The sequence below is a fragment of the Sprattus sprattus genome, assembly GCF_963457725.1.
Source record: "Sprattus sprattus genome assembly, chromosome: 5".
NCBI classification, from domain to species: domain Eukaryota; kingdom Metazoa; phylum Chordata; class Actinopteri; order Clupeiformes; family Clupeidae; genus Sprattus; species Sprattus sprattus.
This window is the reverse complement of record NC_137924.1, coordinates 34,149,383-34,171,423: the sequence shown is the minus strand read 5'-3', so window position 1 is coordinate 34,171,423 and position 22,041 is coordinate 34,149,383. Positions and strand designations below refer to the sequence as shown.

The following is a 22,041-nucleotide window of genomic DNA, read 5'->3' as shown; positions in this document are numbered from 1 at the left end:
CATGGCTTGGCTTACATTTACCTTACTTACATTTATAACAGCATACAAACTCTAAGTCACAATTTATACCATTAAAATGGTGACTATCGGAGCAGATTAAAAAAAAAAAAAAAAAAAACACATCAGTTCATACATTGGCTCATCCCACAAGAAGGTTTTAAAAACCCTGTTCCACATGTACCACCCAATTCTGTTAAGTTTTCTATGAAATAGACCTTTGGCTAACCGATGCTGTAGTTGCTCTGACTGTTTTGTCAGCCTCAGCATCATCTGTTAAGATGGAGGAATAGACACCGTTTGGAATCATGAATTGTACAGGTGTTGAACCAGTCACAAAAAGTTCTTGAGTATGACTCATTTAATGAGTTCCTCCATGTTTTCATATTGATCCCATGTTGACTGTAGTGTCATACAAGTGCTATACAAGACAACACCCTTTGTTGAAGCCAATCTCATACCTTGTAAAAAAAATCAGAGAGTCAAACATGATTGTGATACTGGTTTGATACTTTGGTTTGATGAGGGTCGTTAAGAATGGGAAATGCCAGGTCACTAAAAAGTGGCAACCATCTCACACCATCTGACTGATTTTTCTACACTGATAAGCTATTAGATCATATAGCTATTTCAGGTAATTTCCAGTTTACACAAAAGCCCCTACTGTGTAAGAGCAAGTTACACAACACACGCACAGGCGACACTAGTGCAATAGAAAAAGCAGACAAGGAGGACTTCTATTTCTTCCTGTCGCTCAACTGGCAGAGAAAGGTGCTCACAGAACCAAGATCATGGGTTAAAGGTGTTCACAGTACCAAGAGCAAGGTGTTCGCAGAACCAGGAGCAAGGTGCTCAAAAAAACAAGATCATGGGTTCAAGGTGCTTACAGAACCAAGAGCAAAGTGTTCACAGAACCATGGTCATGGGTTCAAGGTGCTCACAGAACCAAGAGCAAGGTGTTCACAGAACCAAGAGCAAGGTGCTCACAGAACCAAGAGCAAGGTGCTCACAGAACACAGAGCAAGGTGCTTACCGAAACAAGATCATGGGTACAAGGTGCTCACCGAACCAAGAGCAAGGTGTTCACAGGACCCAGCTCATGGTGCTCACAGAACCAAGAGCAAGGTGCTCAAAGAACCAAGATCATGGGTTCAAGGTGCTCACAGAGCCAAGAGCAAGGTGCTCAAAGAACCAAGATCATGGGTTCAAGGTGCTCACAGAACCCAGATCATGGGTTCAAGGGGCTCACAGAACCCAGATCATGGGTTTAAGGTGCTCACAGAACCAAGATCATGGGTTCCATTCCCAGGGAGCAGAATTAGGAAACTAAAATATCTTTACTGTTAGTTGCTTTGGACTAAAGTATCTGCTCCAAAAGTAAATGTAAATGTGGGACAGGTAAACCCACTGCTTTGGCAAGGCTTGTGTTGGTTTGGGATGACAGACATTATTATGAAAAGTTTAAGACAGCAGCACGCAGAACAAACAGTTTCATGTTGGAGTGGCAACAGAAAAGTTTGCTACATAATGTTGAATTTCTCAAAATCAGCTCACCAATAAAACGCAGTCTTGGTTTCAAATTGATCACGACCACTTGTTGGTAAGGTTAAATGGCTTCTCATAAATCTAAACCAATCCTGACAGGAATAATGGGGCATCAGTGGAGCAAGGGTTTACTCAGCTACCAATGAAGTTTATGAAGGGGGTGAGGCCCATGCCGTCTTTTAAAGCAGCAATAAGGAGATCTGTTCCAAAACTAGCATGCTAACTACCTAAAAGGCATGCAAAAACCTTGCAAACACAACCAACAGCCCAGCTGACACTGTTAGAAGCTTGCCAACACTAACTGGTGTCTTTCGGCAGTATAGCTGGCAATGCAATAGAAAGGTGTTCCAGCCAGGAAACACAGAACTGCATAGTGCATCCTGGATGGCTAGTGGGAATGACACATCTGTCCTCCACATGACCATATGCTATCAAAAATGAAATTGAGGATGCTATCAAAACTAGTTGCCTATAAAACCATACCTCAAAAAGTGGCAAATTGTTGCATAGTGTGTCACACCACAACTACATAGCACTTAGTTTTACATGACAGGATGATGTAACATTAAACAAACTATTATTAATATATTATTATTATTAATATTATTAATAATAATGATGATACAAATAATAACATACAAAATTGTAGGGCTTGTAACAAATACATTACAATGAAAGATGAGTTCTAAACAGGTCCGTCTCTACACGCTTTTTTTATAATACTCTTTGAGTACCATGGTGGTCATCGGATATCCGGTGGGACAGCACTAGGTAGATTTCAACACCAAGGCACCACTAACGAATGGAGTATTGATTGTCAAATGTCAAATGAGGAGGCAAAGACAAAAGATGTTCTTCAGAGGAACACAATAATCTGGTTCTTCCTAGAGCTCGATAAGGTACATTGCAAACAATTAATGCAATCAACTCTTTTTACACTTTAACTGATATTTTAATAGAAGAGAGTATGTGTGTTATCTGCCTATGTGTGCCAGAATGTCAGAGAGGGTCATTGGTATTAGAAAATCACTGCCCTAAACCTAGGGAGATGATATTATTGCTCCTCCTTCCTTTCATAGAACAAAGTGTTAGCATTCACGTATTTGCACCGGCCGACTGCTGCTGTGGCAGTTACATTAGCATATTCTTGCAAAAAAGCATTTCTAGGTATAAGATCTCATAATTATAATAGAAATTCATAATTATAAAAAAGTAGCTTATTATTATGAGACATTAAGTCCTTCTTATGACAACGTATAGGAACAATATGTATCACTGACAGCAACCATTTAAAATGGTTAATGCAGTCCAACTTCAAAATATTGGAGAGTGTAGTGTCCTTAGTTTAGTGACTCTAAACTCACACAGGTTGCTAGGTGGAGGACCCTGAACCTACACGAACGAGAACAAGACGAGTGCAACCTTAAACTTTGGCAAGCGACAACTTTTCATAGACCTTCGGTTGATCAACTAATGTGTTTGCAATGTTTTCATTGTTTGCAAATTATAAACCAGATCATATGGATTTTTTATGAATTTGAAAACTGCCCTTCGTTTCACTAAAACTTCTTACAATTGAATGAAAACAAGACCCCCCCCCCCCCACATCATTGCTAAAATCAAGTTTTTCCTGTCAACCAAAGATCGTGAGAAGGTCATCCACGCCTTCATATCCTGTCGGCTAGACTACTACAATACTGGAATCGTCCCCGTCCCGCCTACAACTGGTCCATAACGCCGCAGCCAGGCTACTGACGGGTACCCAGAAGAGGGACCAAATTGGCCCTATCCTGGCCTCTCTCGAGTGGCTTCCAGACTGGAAGTTCCAGTGCAGTTAAGGATTGATTTTAAGGTTCTCCTATTTGTTTTTAAAGCCCTGAATGGGCAGGCCCCTACTTATATCTCAGACCTCTCAACCCCTTATTCCACTGACAGGTCCCTCAGCTTGTCTAACTTGGGGCTCCTGGCCCTCCCAGACCTAAGCTTAAATCCAGGGGTGACCACACCTTTGCTGTTGCAGCCCCTAGACTGTGGAACAGCATCCCCCCTCTATAAGATCTGCCCCCTCTATTGACTCTTTCAAGTCCAGGCTCAAAACCGACTTTTATTCTGTAGCCTTTGGATCCTCCTGATTTGAGTGGATGATTTGGCACACTTGCACTGTGTATGCTTGTGAGTGTTTTGTTTCTGTTTCATTTGACTCAAGATTTGATTGTGATTGCCTACTCTGATTGTAAAGCACTTTGGTCTACATGAGTTGTTCTTAAATGTGTTTTATAAATAAATATGACTTGATTTAACTAAAATATCTACCTAGCAATCTTATGCTACTGAATTTTGACCACATCCATTGGTCATCCACATCCACAAAAACTCTTCTAAAACAGGTAAATTGTTAACATTAGACAAGACAAACAGCTAGTAGCTTAGGATGGGCATGAGTAATGTTACTGGATTTGGTACAGAGAAATGGGCAATGGGCGGAATCACGCATGCCAAAGCACAAACAGATTTTTAGCTTCAGAAGGGAAATTACAAAGGATAACATATGGGGCTGTGGCATTGTTGTCTGAGCATCAGTCACTGCCAGTATTTAAGTTAAGCATGTTTGCTTAATCTCTGATGACATATCATGGTAATTTTTTAATGAGGGCATGGTATTTTTTTAATTTAGTACAGTAAAAACAATACACATGGTTTATAAAATTAGATAGCCTAACGAGTCATAATAATGAGATACTGAGACAAAACTATAAGAAGCTCTCATTATTACGACATACTGAGTGACTTACTATTCAACTGGTTGGTTTTATAGATTTCGTATGTGAAAGGGGCTATAGTTTTTAGCTGCGAAACTACCAAAAGTTATTCATTTACTAGGTGGACCTGAATTCACAAGTTGCAACCTCAAACATAGCGTCTCTTGAGGTGTCTGGGAGTGAGGTTCTCCCACTGCACAGTTCTGTAACCGCTGGCTACCCTTACAACTGCAGCAAGTAGCCAAGTTAGTACTTTAAGAGGACGCTCGTTATCCATCCTTACCACTTTAAACAACAATGTTCTAAAACTATTAAAAACAACTTCATTCAACTAGCAATGACAGTTGGTATGCCAATTGGCTTGGAGTTAAACCATCTACATCATAGTGCGTATGTATGCTAACGTGTTGCCACAAATATGCTGTCAAACGATGAACGTTAGCTATCGTTAGCCAACGTTGCGAAGACAGCGTTCTAGGCAGAGGGCCAGGCTGAGTAATATCTAACGTTAACGTTACTGACGTTATTAGCTACCCTTAGCGAGTGACATTCTTAGTGTTTACACAAATTGCCCATATTCTTTTAATCATCACATTAACAACTGGAAGTATGATTCATAACAATGATAACAACAAGCACGGGCGGACCATCACAGATTAACGCCTACTTTAAAATTAGCTATCTTGCCACTATGCTAACTAGCTACGGAAGTTAGCAGCTAGCTAACTAAGAGTCTAGTTGGGAGGACTGAATGTATACAAACGAATAGATACCAAATTAATTTAACTAGCAAGCTACTAGCCAGATACGAATTGTTAATGTATTACAACCAACGTCACATAAATCACGTCACCTAGTTTAATAGAAGTCGTATTTCAGTTATAAGCGAACGTGACACCCTTCAAACCTTCGTTTCAAGCAGACATACCTCCCTTGATTTATTCCTTGCTCTTTGTCGCCGATAGCGGTGGTATAAATCCTCCGGTAACTGTCCGCCAAAGCTCGTCCTGAGAGAAGGTGGTAACTGCTCCGACAACCTGACAGGGCCCCAGGAGTAGGATGAGAGTCCATGACTGAACCAACAGTAGAGAAATCGGTCCCAGCTCCTGAGATGACCCTGACGCCCAGGCCTACAGAGGATGAGGTCGACAGAATTCCTCCACCGGCTCCCGCTGCCGCTGCAGCAGCATACATCATCCTTCAGAACAATGCATATATTTCCCCAGTAAACGTTACATTAATAACATCAGTACCTGGGAAACCAAAGTTTGTAGCAAGCTCTCAAAAACATCTGTCAACTTGCGTAATCTGCAGCTGCCGCATCTATTATCTCCAAACCTCACAACATAAAACGGTAACGTTGTGTCACTGCTATAACAACCAGCCTATGAGTTAGCTATCGATTGCTAACTAGCTATCGATAACTAAATAAGCCTCCAAATCGGAGCCGTCCTCTGTTCGATCTACATATCATGTCACGCAGTGTTGTCGTACGTTATTAAACGACTCCTTGAATATCGTTCATAAACGTCTAGCGTCAACCTTTGTTTTGATCTGCGCTCTGTATTTTTCCTGACCGCGCAGAAACAACATTAGTATCCTTGGCCGTGCTGCCATCTTGGCTTCATCACTCTTCACTACCGGGCATGCTGGGATATTTTCTAACCTAATGTTAACAAAGGTAAACAAGGGTGGTGACTTCACAAGCGTTTGCCTTTGCCTTTGATACTCAACTGTCTGGTTGGTCCGTCAATCATCAGTCGTGACAGTCACAACTAGACGATCCATTTATTTTTTTTGTATTCAGATGTTTTGTAGTCTACCATTCTTACAGTTTTGTTTTGTTTTTACAATTTGTTTAGTTTTTGCAATTTACAAATGATTAAAATGTGTCTTTAAAATGTGGCACTTTCTTAAACCTGACATTCAAAAATAATTAACAATTACCAATCAACCACTAGTCTACAAGCACATTCTCTGTTTTGCATTCAATTTGCACCTTCTTCCATTACACACAACTCAGTTAGCTTTTTAACTGTAAACTACTTAAAGTGAAACTTTGGATTTTTTTTAACCTGGGCCATATTTTTAGATCTTTTTGGGTCCAAAATTGTATTAGGGACACTTAGCGATCAAACTGGGTTCTATATTGAGGTAGAACTCTAAAACCAGCAACCGTAAAACGGCTAAATAGATAGAATAGAATGTATAGATACAGTGGGATCGTATGAGGTAAGCCAGAAAAGGGTCAACATGGAGAGGTTCCCTACAGAGATACACCTGTGCCTGTTTACCTAAATAAATGTAAAGAATCTGTACGAGACGACCACATGGCAGGCCAATTGACTACAAGCACTGCAGAGTTTCTTTACAGTGAACGTAAACAGGTTTCATTGATTAACAATGGGGCTTACTTTTGGATATTTACGCATGCATATTGTATAGAGTGCGGTATTTCTGACAACAGTGGGAGGCTAGCTAGCCTAGATATTGACGTAGACCCACAAAGTTAGAACCAGCCAGCAGGCTGCTTAAGCTGAACTGGAATCAGTTATGATACTTTGTTATGTTATACACATGCACACATGTTTGTGTGAAGTAATACGTTTTCTATTGCCAGCTCATGTACTGTAAGTAAGTAGTTAACTAGCATAATTCAGCCAATCGTAGGTCAATCATAGTTTAGCAACCGTAACTAAGCGCGGAGGACCTGACAAGCTTTTGGGCAAAGTTTCTCCATAGTCTACACCCATCTTTTGACTGTATCCCTTGGCTACATAGCGGGCCTTGGACTTGTCAGATCCATCAACATTGGTTTTGAGAGTAAACACCCATCTACCCCCCACTGCTTTCTTGCCCTCAGGTAAGGTGGTCAGAGTTAATGTGTTGTTATCCCTCAGTGCCTTCATCTCCTCATCCATTGCATCTACCCACTCTCTCGAGTTGGATGAAGTCACAGCATCTCTGAACGTCTGAGGTGCATTACAAACCATCCTGTAGAAATAATCAATGTTGATCTGAGCCTGATCACTCTCTATCCTATAGAAGTCTGGTCTCCTATATATCTCTAGCAGGACATCTCCGTGGAGACTGGGATTCTGGCTTGACCTCACCTGTCCATAGGCCTATCTGGCTTGGACCTGGCCGTCATTCTGCTCGGGTTTGGTCAGGGTCAGGTCTGGTTGTGCTAGACTGCACACCGCTGTCATAGTCGGACATGTCATCAGTCTGTTGTCCCTCAACACAGGACATGAACCTCACCAGACTGTGCTTCATCACATTTCTGCTGTCAGGGTAGTAGACCATAAAGGCTGGACTGTTCTTGTCATAACCAACGAAGATGCCTTTGTCAGACCTTGACTCTAGCTTCTTCCTGTCCTGCCTGTAGGCGTAACATACAGAACCAAACTTCTGCATCCTGGAGACATTAGGTGTCCTTCCTGTCAGCATAAAGTAAGGTGTCTCTCTGGTTTGGTTGTTGAAACATCTATTCTTCACTACTGCTGCTGTCTGGACCGCATCCGGCCATAGCTTCTTGGCTAACTGGCTCTCCGAGATCATACATCTAGCCATGTCAAAAGGGGTTCTCCAGTTACGCTCTGCAGTGCCATTCTGGTGTGGTGAGTGTGGTGCTGATGTTTCATGTCTGATTCTATATCTACGCAGTAGGGCTTGGTTACCTTTCCCTGTGAACTCTACAGTGTCACTCTTGTGCTTTAGACAGTACACAAACACTGCACTTGAATAGTCATCAGTAAGGAAAGTGCATACCTATACCCTTCCTTAAACTCTGGGTCAATGGGGCCTACCAAGTCAGTGTGAACCAGCTCTAAGGCTGATTTGGCCCTCACATCAGGTTTCCTGTTCCTGCTCTGAGTGAACTTGTACACACTTCACATATCATGGATTTGGACGCTTTACCCCTGATTGGCATTCCATCCACAAGATTCTCCAACTTCATGACATCATCAAAATTACAGTGCCCCAAAATCTCGTGCCACGTCTGAATATCATGACAGCTCATACATTGATCATCACAGTCAATGTTTACTGGCACAGTAGGCAAATAGAACAGTCTGTTTTGCTCATGAATGAGGAAGCGAGTACCGTCTCTGTACTGCAAGACATTGACAAAAATGCTACTTGACCGACTAGTGTGTGGGATAAACGATGAGACATTGCAACAACGGCTATTAGCTGAAACAACCTTCCAATTGAAAAGGCAATGAAAATTGCATTAGTGATGGAGTTTGCATACAAAAACACCCAGGATTTGCAAGGAAAAGCATCATCAAATAGCATAAGAGAGAGAGGGAAACAGGAACATCATTCAAACAAACTGAAAATAGATCAGCAGAGGAAGGGAAATCCTGCTATTGATGTAATGGTGGACCCGATCCTGTGGCATACCGTTTCAAGCAAGAAAAATGCCATGCATGTGGGAAAATAGGCCATATTGGGCATGCTTGCAGAAATAAGAACAAGCTAAGTTGAAGTAAACAAAGAAAACCGAGAAAAGGCGGAGATTGTGCAGAAAGCAGAGCTCCCAGCTACAATAGTCGTTCTCATCAACGGATATGAATGAATCTGATGAAAAGGTGAACACATAGCAGTTATTTTCTATGTATAGCATGCAAGATGCTCATGCAAAGGCGAAACAGTTTACATTAGAGCAACAAGTGCAGGGAGAAAATGTGACATTTGGAACTTGACACTGGCTGTAGCATCACTTTGGTGAACGAGTCTCAAACCAGTCTCAAATTAAAAATGTACACAGGGGGAAACATAAAAGTGCTCGGAGTGGCCGAAGTGAATGTGATATGTCAAAACCAACAAAAGACTTTGCCCCTTTACGTAGTGAGTGGCACTGGACCCTAAAGCTCAATTGGGCTGAAATTCATGTGAGTGCAGCAGCAGCAGGGGGAGGACAGCTGACGTTGGAGCAGGAGCTGGCAAAGCACTAAGATGTGTTCAAAGATGAGCTAGGGACCCTAAAAGGAGTCAAAGCCAGCATCCCCATCACACCAGGCCTTGTTTCCAGATGTTTCCGCCCTAAACAGATTCCTTTCGCCAAGCGACCTAAGGTGGTAGCGGAGATAAACCGCTATTAAAGAGCAAATAATCACTCTGACTGGGCCTGCCCAGTGGTGCCCATATTGAAACCTGATGGCTCAATTAGGCCGTGCAGCGATTACAAGCTCACTGTGAACCGCGTTTCACTGTTAGAGCAGAATCCCCAGAATTGAAGATCTTTTTGCTGCATTATCAGTAGGGCAACAGTTTTCTTAGTTAGACATGAGCCATGCTTATGCACAGATTCTTGTTGATGAGGATTCAAAGAAGAACCTTACTGTGAACACGCACAAGGGTCTTTTCACGTACAACCGCCTAGCCTTTGAGGTGTCCTCCGCTCCAGCTGTGTTCCAAAGGACGAGGGAGAACCTGCTGCAGGGAATACCAATGGTTGCAGCAGGGACGTGCACAGGAATTTAGAAGGGCAGTTGCTCGGCCATGGAATAAAGGGGCAACACATTATTTTTTTTGTCACCGCCCGCTGCCACGCCGTCGTCATCCAATATCATTTTAAACTCTCACTAACCCCTGCTGCCACGCCCCGTCATCTGATCGCAAATTTTGCCAAAATCATTTTAAACTCTCAGTAACCTCTGCTGCCAAGCCCCCGTCATCTGATCGCAAATTTTGCCAATATCATTTTAAACTCTCAGTTACCGATGCTGCCACGCCCCCTTCATCTGATCGCAAATTTTGCCAATATCATTTTAAACTCTCACAAACCGTTGCTGCCACGCCCCCGTCCCCTGATCGCAAATATATATATTTCCTTCGGAGGGGCAACTCCAGTCGAGGAGGGCAAACGGGCAGTTGCCCGAGCAACCTTAGCCCACTCCTGTGCACGTCCCACGTCCCTGGGTTGCAGTGTACCTGGACAATATTTTGGTGACCGGTGTGAGTCTCCAGGATCACCTGAAGAGCTTGAAGGAAGTGCAGAGTCGATTGGAGGAAACCGGGTTACAGTTAAAGTGGGCCAAACATGACCTACTGCAGGATGAGGTCTGCTACCTAGATCACAAGGTAGAATCAGAATCAGAATTATTTTAATTAAACAAAGTATATTTACACCACCGACGTACAGTCAGGGGAGGCAGACCTTCACCTGTCATCATGAAAAGAAAAAAGCAAATAAAGATAAAAATAAATAATTAAATATTAATATGTCTCGTCTGATCAGTGTTATAAATGTAATTTCTGCATTATTTCCAATCATTTTGAACATTTTTATGATAAAAATCGCTGAGATTGTGCAGGTCCTGTTCAAACAGAAGGAGACAGCGAGACTGTGAGGCAGTGACAAGCCGTGCCTCATCTCGGATTGTGCAATAACTCACAAACTGGGTTGAGCGCATCCGTAAAACCTATTTAGTCTTGCTGATCTGACATAAAACTGCAATAAAAAAACTGAGGGGAAGCAAACGGTACCTCTGCCTCAATGAAGGGGGCGTGCAGGTTTATGCTGGTTCTGTCGTTGCTCTTCTTCTACACTTAGTATATTTTGACCTTGACTGTGAAAATAGGAGATTCTATAGCTAAGCTAAAACATTTCTCAAAACTAGACTTTCAATCAAAACGTGAAGTGATCAATAATGGGAGCCCAATGCTGGAGCTAAAAGGTAGGTGTGGTTCAAACGATGGGACAGAAGACAACTCGCTCTTTTCAAACAGAGTGGTACTCCCGAAAAGAATGGTTATGTGGCTTTGCTACAAGAAACCGCCTTTACTGCTTTCCCTGTCTTCTGTTCTCAACGTGTGATGTCGGGACTAAATCAGGATTTTGTGACTTGAAAAATCTACCAAGAAGCCTCTGTAAACATGAAAGGTCAACCACACACATTCAAATCCGAAATGCTTTGAAAACTTTTTGAAACCTCAAGAATAGATTTGGCTTTGGAAGAACAGCAGAGACTAAATGTTAGCATCCACAATGCTAAGATAAAGGAAAACCGTGATGTTTAAAATTACCTCATTATGCTCCTGGGTTGTTGGAGGACAGGTGAATGCACACAAGGGGAGGTTTTCTTTTCTCGTAGTGGTGCGTTGTATGGAGAAGTGGCGGCAAGCTGGTGTTTGAAAATAATTGCATCAGTCAAACGGCTATTTTGTACGAACAAGCTTTTGTTTATATGTATAATTATTATTTAAATTCCACCAACCGCATTCTCAGGTCCGATTAAAATCAGATTCTGTTCAGCTCGTGGAGTGGTGAGAAGAGCTGTATTTCTTTTTGTACTTTTATAAATAACCCACACTGAATGGCGATCAACACTTGCAGTATATGCACTCTATTGTTTCTGTCTATGTGTTTCTGTTATGTTTATTTGCCCTAAAGGTCGCTAATACAGATCTCCTTATTTAAGTTCTAAACAGTTAATGGTAACGCATTCTTCTTTGGATAAAAATAGTATCTGTTATAATCTGTGCCTCACCAGCCACTAACCTCACTGCACATCAGTGATTTACACATACAAGAAATTAACTTGGTGTGACATAGAACATTAAAAGTAAACATTAACAAAATAGCAAGATAAATAAAAGATAAATATTTTACAAAATAGAATAATAAATCATTTGGGCAAGTGCGGGGCTAAGATGAGGTGAATTGGAAAAAACTGTTCAGGTGGCGCAACGTTTTGGTTTTGATAGCCCTGGAACCTTCTGCCGGATTGTCTCTGGAATAGGTGGTGACCGGGATGGGAAGGATGCGATCATCTTGCCTGCTCTCTTGCTGGTCCTGGAGTAGAACAGGTCTAGAAGAGACGACAGGTTGCAGCCGATGAATGATCCGCTGCAGTCTGCCGTTGTCCTTGGCAGTGGAGGCAGGGAACCAGATGGTAATTGATGAGGTGAGGAAGAACTCAATGATGACTGTGTAGAACTCGGCCATCACGTTCTGCGTCATGCCAAATTTCTTCAGCTGCAGCAGGAAGAACATTCTCTACTGGGCCCTCTTGATTGTGGAGGTGATGTTCTCTGCCCACCTTAGGTCCTGTGCCATAATTGTTCCCAGGAAAATTTAAAACTCCACAGTGTTAACTAGGGTTGGGTACCGAGAACCGGTTCCAATATGGCACCGGTTCCTATACAACCGGTACCTACCCGGACCGAAATGCCACGCAGATTTCGGTGCTTCCTTTCGGTGCCTGAGCCGATTTAAATAAATAACAGCAACAAATCATGCAGCTAAATCAACAAAAGTTACGTAAAATGTTCTCTTATGAACAGGGTTTATTTCAGGCTGCAAACATGAAACACAGAGGCTGGTTCCAAAACAGGAGACAACTAGCAATAGCTAACGGTAGTGGCGTAAGTATGATCTGTATGAATTATTTTGTATTTTTTTGCTAGGCACATTTCGTGGGGCATTTTAAACTGCCCGAGCTCCCAATGTAAACGCTGTCCTGTGTCGCTCGCGCTCATTGGTGTTTTCATAGCAACATTCTTATGACAGTGAAGAGCAGGCAGCATTTCACAGAGCAAGCACAAACAGAACTAGAAAATGCATTTCCTGAAGGAAATACCAGTGCATGAAAAGCACTGCAAAAGTTAGGAAAGGAAGAAGAAAATAAAGAACAGTGAAAGAAGGAAAGAAGAAAGGAAAGAAGAGTGGAAGAAGGACAGAAGAAAGGAAAGAAGAGTGGAAGAAGAAAAGAAAGAAGAGTGAAGAACAGAAAGAGTGAAAGAAGGAAATAATAGTTGAAGAAGGAAAGAAGAGTGGAAGAAGGAAAGAAGAGTGAACAAGAGTGAAAGAGAAAAAGAGAGTGAAAATATTGAAAAAAGGAGATAAAAATGGAGTGAAGAAGAGAGATTGAGTGTGAGAGAAAGAAGACTGAGAGGGATAGAGAGAAAGATGGAAAGATGGAGAGAGAAAAAAAAAAGAGAATGGAAGGTGTCTTAATGTTCCTAGTTACAGTTAAATTGAGAGGGACAGAGAAAAGGTTCCTTGGATTTGGCGCAGGTGTCAGTGAAGCACAGGTGCAAGCCAGTTTAAAGACCCTATTATGATGTCATAATGGCCCAATGTAAGTCAATGGGAGAAATTTATATTCGTTTTTCTTGAATATTTTAAAAAGTATAAAGTTTAGAAAAGTGAAAAATACATAGCATAAGTGTCCTTTACAAGACCTACGCGACAAAGTTTGAACGAAGTTTCTAAGTTAAGCGGTTCGAATTAATCGCAGAAAAAGGTGAGAAGAATAACTAGAAAATGCATTTCCTGAAGGAAATACCAGTGCATGAAATGCAAAGGTTAAGAAAGGAAGAAGAAAAGAAAGAAGAGTGAAAGAAGGAAAGAAGAAAGGAAAGAAGAGTGGAAGAAGGAAAGACAAAAGGAAAGAAGAGTGAAGAAAGGAGAGAAGAGTGGAAGAAGGAAAGAAGAAAGGAAAGAAGAGTGAAAGAAGGAAAGAAGAAAAGAAAGATGAGTGAAGAAAGGAAAGAAGAGTGGAAGAAGGAAAGAAGACAAGAAAGAAGAGTGAAATAATGAAAGAAGAAAGGAAAGAAGAGTGAAGGAAGGAAAGAAGAGTGGAAGAAGGAAATAAGCAAAGAAAGAAGAGTGAAAGAAGAAAAGAAGAAAGGAAAGAAGAGTGTAAGAAGGAAAGAAGAGTGAAGAAAGGAAAGAAAAGTGGAAGAAGGAAAGAAGAGTGGATGAAGGAAAAAAGAAAGTCAAGAAGAGTGGAAGAAGGAAAGACAAATGGATGAAGAAAATAAGAAAGGAAAGAAGAGTGGAAGAAGGAAAGAAGAGTGAACAAGAGTGGCTCTGGATGAAGAGATAAAGAGAGAGTGAAAATATTGAAAAAATGAGATAGAAATGGAGTGAAGAAGAGAGATTGAGTGTGAGAGAAAGTTGACTGAGAGAGAAACATGGAGAGATAGAGAGAAAAAAAATAGAGAATGGATGGTGTCTTAATGTTCCTAGTTACAGTTAAATTGAGAGGGACAGAGAGAGAAGAGGTTCTTTGGATTTGGCACAGGTGTCAGTAAAGCACAGGTGCAAGCCAGTTTAAAGACCCTATTATGATGTCATAATGGCCCAATGTAAGTCAATGGGAGAAATTTATATTCGTTTTTCTTTAATATCTTAAAAAGTATAAAGTTTAGAAAAGTGAAAAATACATAGCATAATTGTCGTTTACAAGACCTACGCGACAAAGTTTGAATGGAGTTTCTACGTTAAGCGGTTCGGGCTGAATTAATCGCAGAAAAAGGTAACAAGAATAAGAAGAAAAAGAAGAAGAAGAAGAAGAAGAAGAAGAAGAAGAAGAAGAAGCCTAGGAATAACAATACAGGGCATTTCATGCACTGTAATAATAATAAGAAGAAGCCTAGGAATAACAATACAGGGCATTTCATGCAGTGTAACTAGAAAATGCATTTCCTGAAGGAAATACCAGTGCATGAAATGCAAAGGTTAAGAAAGGAAGAAGAAAAGAAAGAAGAGTGAAAGAAGGAAAGAAGAAAGGAAAGAAGAGTGGAAGAAGGAAAGACAAAAGGAAAGAAGAGTGAAGAAAGGAGAGAAGAGTGGAAGAAGGAAAGAAGAAAGGAAAGAAGAGTGGAAGAAGGAAAGACAAAAGGAAAGAAGAGTGAAGAAAGGAGAGAAGAGTGGAAGAAGGAAAGAAGAAAGGAAAGAAGAGTGAAAGAAGGAAAGAAGAAAAGAAAGAAGAGTGAAGAAATGAAAGAAGAGTGGAAGAAGGAAAGAAGACAAGAAAGAAGAGTGAAATAATGAAAGAAGAAAGGAAAGAAGAGTGAAGGAAGGAAAGAAGAGTGGAAGAAGGAAATAAGAAAAGATAGAAGAGTGAAAGAAGGAAAGAAGAAAGGAAAGAAGAGTGGAAGAAGGAAAGAAGAGTAAAGAAAGGAAAGAAAAGTGGAAGAAGCAAAGAAGAGTGGATGAAGGAAAAAAGAAAGTCAAGAAGAGTGGAACAAGGAAAGACAAATGGATGAAGAAAATAAGAAAGGAAAGAAGAGTGGAAGAAGGAAAGAAGAGTGAACAAGAGTGGCTCTGGATGAAGAGATAAAGAGAGAGTGAAAATATTGAAAAAAGGAGATAAAAATGGAGTGAAGAAGAGAGATTGAGTGTGAGAGAAAGTTGACTGAGAGAGAAACATGGAGAGATGGAGAGAAAAAAAATAGAGAATGGATGGTGTCTTAATGTTCCTAGTTACAGTTAAATTGAGAGGGACAGAGAGAGAAGAGGTTCCTTGGATTTGGCACAGGTGTCAGTAAAGCACAGGTGCAAGCCAGTTTAAAGACCCTATTATGATGTCATAATGGCCCAATGTAAGTCAATGGGAGAAATTTATATTCGTTTTTCTTTAATATCTTAAAAAGTATAAAGTTTAGAAAAGTGAAAAATACATAGCATAAGTGTCGTTTACAAGACCTACGCGACAAAGTTTGAATGAAGTTTCTACGTTAAGCGGTTCGGGCTGAATTAATCTCTGAAAAAGGTAACAAGAACTAGAAAATGCATTTCCTGAAGGAAATACCAGTGCATGAAATGCAAAGGTTAAGAAAGGAAGAAGAAAAGAAAGAAGAGTGAAAGAAGGAAAGAAGAAAGGAAAGAAGAGTGGAAGAAGGAAAGACAAAAGGAAAGAAGAGTGAAGAAAGGAGAGAAGAGTGGAAGAAGGAAAGAAGAAAGGAAAGAAGAGTGGAAGAAGGAAAGACAAAAGGAAAGAAGAGTGAAGAAAGGAGAGAAGAGTGGAAGAAGGAAAGAAGAAAGGAAAGAAGAGTGAAAGAAGGAAAGAAGAAAAGAAAGAAGAGTGAAGAAATGAAAGAAGAGTGGAAGAAGGAAAGAAGACAAGAAAGAAGAGTGAAATAATGAAAGAAGAAAGGAAAGAAGAGTGAAGGAAGGAAAGAAGAGTGGAAGAAGGAAATAAGAAAAGATAGAAGAGTGAAAGAAGGAAAGAAGAAAGGAAAGAAGAGTGGAAGAAGGAAAGAAGAGTAAAGAAAGGAAAGAAAAGTGGAAGAAGCAAAGAAGAGTGGATGAAGGAAAAAAGAAAGTCAAGAAGAGTGGAACAAGGAAAGACAAATGGATGAAGAAAATAAGAAAGGAAAGAAGAGTGGAAGAAGGAAAGAAGAGTGAACAAGAGTGGCTCTGGATGAAGAGATAAAGAGAGAGTGAAAATATTGAAAAAAGGAGATAAAAATGGAGTGAAGAAGAGAGATTGAGTGTGAGAGAAAGTTGACTGAGAGAGAAACATGGAGAGATAGAGAGAAAAAAAATAGAGAATGGATGGTGTCTTAATGTTCCTAGTTACAGTTAAATTGAGAGGGACAGAGAGAGAAGAGGTTCCTTGGATTTGGCACAGGTGTCAGTAAAGCACAGGTGCAAGCCAGTTTAAAGACCCTATTATGATGTCATAATGGCCCAATGTAAGTCAATGGGAGAAATTTATATTCGTTTTTCTTTAATATCTTAAAAAGTATAAAGTTTAGAAAAGTGAAAAATACATAGCATAAGTGTCGTTTACAAGACCTACGCGACAAAGTTTGAATGAAGTTTCTACGTTAAGCGGTTCGGGCTGAATTAATCTCTGAAAAAGGTAACAAGAACTAGAAAATGCATTTCCTGAAGGAAATACCAGTGCATGAAATGCAAAGGTTAAGAAAGGAAGAAGAAAAGAAAGAAGAGTGAAAGAAGGAAAGAAGAAAGGAAAGAAGAGTGGAAGAAGGAAAGACAAAAGGAAAGAAGAGTGAAGAAAGGAGAGAAGAGTGGAAGAAGGAAAGAAGAAAGGAAAGAAGAGTGAAAGAAGGAAAGAAGAAAAGAAAGAAGAGTGAAGAAAGGAAAGAAGAGTGGAAGAAGGAAAGAAGAAAAGAAAGAAGAGTGAAATAATGAAAGAAGAAAGGAAAGAAGAGTGAAGGAAGGAAAGAAGAGTGGAAGAAGGAAATAAGAAAAGAAAGAAGAGTGAAAGAAGGAAAGAATAAAGGAAAGAAGAGTATAAGAAGGAAAGAAGAGTGAAGAAAGGAAAGAAAAGTGGAAGAAGGAAAGAAGATTGGATGAAGGAAAAAAGAAAGGCAAGAAAAGTGGAAGAAGGAAAGAAAAATGGAAGAAGAAAATAAGAAAGGAAAGAAGAGTGGAAGAAGGAAAGAAGAGTGAACAAGAGTGGCTCTGGATGAAGAGATAAAGAGAGAGTAAAAATATTGAAAAAAGGAGATAAAAATGGAGTGAAGAAGAGAGATTGAGTGTGAGAGAAAGTTGACTGAGAGAGAAAGATGGAGAGATGGAGAGAAAAAAAATAGAGAATGGATGGTGTCTTAATGTTCCTAGTTACAGTTAAATTGAGAGGGACAGAGAGAGTAGAGGTTCCTTTGATTTGGTGCAGCTGTCAGTGAAGCACAGGTGCAAGCCAGTTTAAAGACCCTATTATGATGTCATAATGGCCCAATGTAAGTCAATGGGAGAAATTTATATTCGTTTTTCTTTAATATCTTAAAAAGTATAAAGTTTAGAAAAGTGAAAAATACATAGCATAAGTGTCGTTTACAAGACCTACGCGACAAAGTTTGAATGAAGTTTCTACGTTAAGCGGTTCGGGCTGAATTAATCGCAGAAAAAGGTAACAAGAACTAGAAAATGCATTTCCTGAAGGAAATACCAGTGCATGAAATGCAAAGGTTAAGAAAGGAAGAAGAAAAGAAAGAAGAGTGGAAGAAGGAAAGAAGAAAGGAAAGAAGAGTGGAAGAAGGAAAGACAAAAGGAAAGAAGAGTGAAGAAAGGAGAGAAGAGTGGAAGAAGGAAAGAAGAAAGGAAAGAAGAGTGAAAGAAGGAAAGAAGAAAAGAAAGAAGAGTGAAGAAAGGAAAGAAGAGTGGAAGAAGGAAAGAAGAAAAGAAAGAAGAGTGAAATAATGAAAGAAGAAAGGAAAGAAGAGTGAAGGAAGGAAAGAAGAGTGGAAGAAGGAAATAAGAAAAGAAAGAAGAGTGAAAGAAGGAAAGAATAAAGGAAAGAAGAGTATAAGAAGGAAAGAAGAGTGAAGAAAGGAAAGAAAAGTGGAAGAAGGAAAGAAGATTGGATGAAGGAAAAAAGAAAGGCAAGAAGAGTGGAAGAAGGAAAGAAAAATGGAAGAAGAAAATAAGAAAGGAAAGAAGAGTGGAAGAAGGAAAGAAGAGTGAACAAGAGTGGCTCTGGATGAAGAGATAAAGAGAGAGTAAAAATATTGAAAAAAGGAGATAAAAATGGAGTGAAGAAGAGAGATTGAGTGTGAGAGAAAGTTGACTGAGAGAGAAAGATGGAGAGATGGAGAGAAAAAAAATAGAGAATGGATGGTGTCTTAATGTTCCTAGTTACAGTTAAATTGAGAGGGACAGAGAGAGTAGAGGTTCCTTTGATTTGGTGCAGCTGTCAGTGAAGCACAGGTGCAAGCCAGTTTAAAGACCCTATTATGATGTCATAATGGCCCAATGTAAGTCAATGGGAGAAATTTATATTTGTTTTTCTTTAATATCTTAAAAAGTATAAAGTTTAGAAAAGTGAAAAATACATAGCATAAGTGTCGTTTACAAGACCTACGCGACAAAGTTTGAATGAAGTTTCTACGTTAAGCGGTTCGGGCTGAATTAATCGCAGAAAAAGGTAACAAGAAGAAGAAGAAGAAGAAGAAGAAGATGAAGAAGCCTAGGAATAACAATACAGGGCATTTCATGCACTGTAATAAGAAGAAGAAGAAGAAGAAGAAGAAGAAGAAGAAGAAGAAGCCTAGGAATAACAATACAGGGCATTTCATGCACTGTAATAAGAAGAAGAAGAAGCCTAGGAATAACAATACAGGGCATTTCATGCACTGTAACTATAAAATGCATTTCCTGAAGGAAATACCAGTGCATGAAATGCAAAAGTTAGGAAAGGAAGAAGAAAAGAAAGAAGAGTGAAAGAAGGAAAGAAGAAAGGAAAGAAGAGTGGAAGAAGGAAAGAAGAGTGAAGAAAGGAGAGAAGAGAGGAAGAAGGAAAGAAGAGTGAAAGAAGGAAAGAAGAAAAGAAAGAAGAGTGAGGAAAGGAAAGAAGAGTGGAAGAAATAAAAGAAAGAAGAGTGAAAGAAGGAAATCATAGTTGAAGAAGGAAAGAAGAAAGGAAAGAAGAGTGAAAGAAGGAAAGAAGAAAGGAGAGTGAAGAAAGGAAAGAAAAGTGAAAGAAGGAAAGAAGAGTGGAAGAAGGAAAGAAGAGTGAACAAGAGTGAAAGAGAAAAAGAGAGTGAAAATATTGAAAAAAGGAGATAAAAATGGAGTGAAGAAGAGAGATTGAGTGTGAGAGAAAGTAGACTGAGAGGGATAGAGAGAAAGATGGAAAGATGGAGAGAGAAAAAAGTAGAGAATGGAAGGTGTCTTAATGTTCCTAGTTACAGTTGAATTGAGAGGGACAGAGAAAGGGTTCCTTGGATTTGGCGCAGGTGTCAGTGGAGCACAGGTGCAAGCCAGTTTAAAGACCCTATTATGATGTCATAATGGCCCAATGTAAGTCAATGGGAAAATTTAGATTCGTTTTTCTTTAATATCTTAAAAAGTATAAAGTTTAGAAAAGTGAAAAATACATAGCATAAGTGTCCTTTACAAGACCTACGCGACAAAGTTTGAATGAAGTTTCTACGTTAAACGGTTCGGGCTGAATTAATCGCAGAAAAAGGTAAGAAAAAGAAGAAGAAGAAAATGCCTAGGAATAACAATACAGGGCATTTCATGCACTGTAATAAGACGAAGAAGAAGAAAATGCCTAGGAATAACAATACAGGGCATTTCATGCACTGTAATTAGACAAATCAATTATATACAATATACATCAATGTACAATCACACATATATAACTAGAAAATGCATTCCCTGAAGGAAATACCAGTGCATGAAATGCAAAAGTTAAGAAAGGAAGAAGAAAAGAAAGAAGAGTGAAAGAAGGAAAGAAGAGTGGAAGATGGAAAGAAGAGTGGAAGAAGGAAAGAAGAAAAGAAAGAAGAGTGAAGAAAGGGAAGAAGAGTGAAAGAAGAGTGAAGAAAGGAAAGAAGAGTGAAAGAAGGAAAGAATAGTTGAAGAAGGAAAGAAGAAAAGAAAGAAGCGTGAAAGAAGGAAAGAAGAAAGGAAAGAAGAGTGAAAGAAGGAAAGAAGAAAGGAGAGTGAAGAAAGGAAAGAAAAGTGGAAGAAGGAAAGAAGTGTGAGTGAACAAGAGTGGCTCTGGATAAAGAAAAAAAGAGAGTGAAAATATTGAAAAAAGGAGATCAAAATGGAGTGAAGAAGAGAGATTGAGTGTGAGAGAAAGTAGACTGAGAGGGATAGAGAGAAACATGGAGAGATGGAGAGAAAAAAAAGTAGAGAATGGAAGGTGTCTTAATGTTCCTAGTTACAGCTAAATTGAGAGGGACAGAGAAGAGGTTCCTTGGATTTGGCGCAGGTGTCAGTGAAGCACAGGTGCAAGCCAGTTTAAAGACCCTATTATGATGTCATAATGGCCCAATGTAAGTCAATGGGAAAATTTAGATTCGTTTTTATTTAATATCTTAAAAAGTATAAAGTTTAGAAAAGTGAAAAATACATCGCATAAGTGTCCTTTACAAGACCTACGCGACAAAGTTTGAATGAAGTTTCTACGTTAAGCGGTTCGGGCTGAATTAATCGCAGAAAAAGGTAACAAGAAGAAGAAGAAGAAGAAGAAGCCTAGGAATAACAATACAGGGCATTTCATGCACTGTAATGATGACATATGATAATATCATTTAACATAGAGGCTTTTAGTGAGTATTAAGGAAACAAGATCTCTTGTGAGCAGGAGAAAGACCTGACTAATGCATGCATGGTTATTCACAATCTACTTCTGGTCTGCATCCACTTTAACACATGCATGGTTACTCACCATCTACTTTTGGTCTGCATTCACAGTTACACATGCATGGTTATTCACAATCTACTTCTGGTCTGCATCAAGTATTTTCTGTAGCTTCCCACACAGTGCAGATCAGGGGTTTTCAACCGGGGGTCCGCAGCCCTCTGGTGGTCTGCAACGGCATTGCAGGGGGTCCACGACATGAGCCTATGTGGATCAGTTTACTATTGCTTTTTTTACAAATTTGATTTGATATTTCAACACATCTCCAGATTACACTTGAATATCGTGGAAAATATCTAAAATAAGAAAAACATGTCTAAAATAATATAAAGGAGATTCACGCTGACAGAATGTAGCCTTGCACCTATCCAGACCAGTCCCTAACGTCACACCATATGCATATTATTCATAACGTACAATCTCACGCGCAAAGTTGACAAGTATCTGCAGTTAAGCATAGCCTACGTGTACTTTTGAAGTTTAGTCGAAAACGTAATACTTTTGGTGAACGACTGAATCTACTGTCCTTAAGTTACATTTCAAGCCTATTGGGTTAATGCAACAGATGTTGCTTGATTTTCATATGACTTAAGTTCTGGATAAGTTGCCAGACAGAATTTCCAGAGCTTGCTGCAAAAGCAATGACGTGTCTTTTGCCCTTTCAAACTACCTACCCGTGCAAGAGCGTTTTTTCTACACTGGCGTACTTGAAGAATAATACAGGGCCAGGCTTGAACCAGAGAATAATATTATACTGACAGGTCTCCCCTCCCTCCACACACACACACACACACACACACGGACACACGTGCACACACACACGCATACGCGCACTGGCACATCAGTGGGCTGCGGATTACTTTCTAGTC

The 22,041-nt window shown here is 39.9% G+C and overlaps 1 protein-coding gene across 13 annotated transcripts in view; it reads right to left on the bottom strand.

Annotated features, from left to right (window-relative positions):
* The window catches only part of mycbp2 (MYC binding protein 2), a 116,070-nt gene extending 110,181 nt beyond the window's left edge, over window positions 1–5,889 (bottom strand). For 12 of the 13 annotated variants that reach the window (XR_013968644.1, XM_080838317.1, XM_080838318.1 and 9 more), the window contains exon 1: window positions 5,230–5,889. Coding sequence is in view for 12 of the 13 variants with exons in the window: in XM_080838317.1 (XP_080694443.1) it covers window positions 5,230–5,498 (269 nt within the window). In the remaining variant the exon portion in view is untranslated. The remainder of the gene's footprint in view (window positions 1–5,229) is intronic. The other variant, XM_080838313.1, reaches the window with a different exon arrangement.
* Window positions 5,890–22,041: the final 16,152 nt, after the last annotated feature.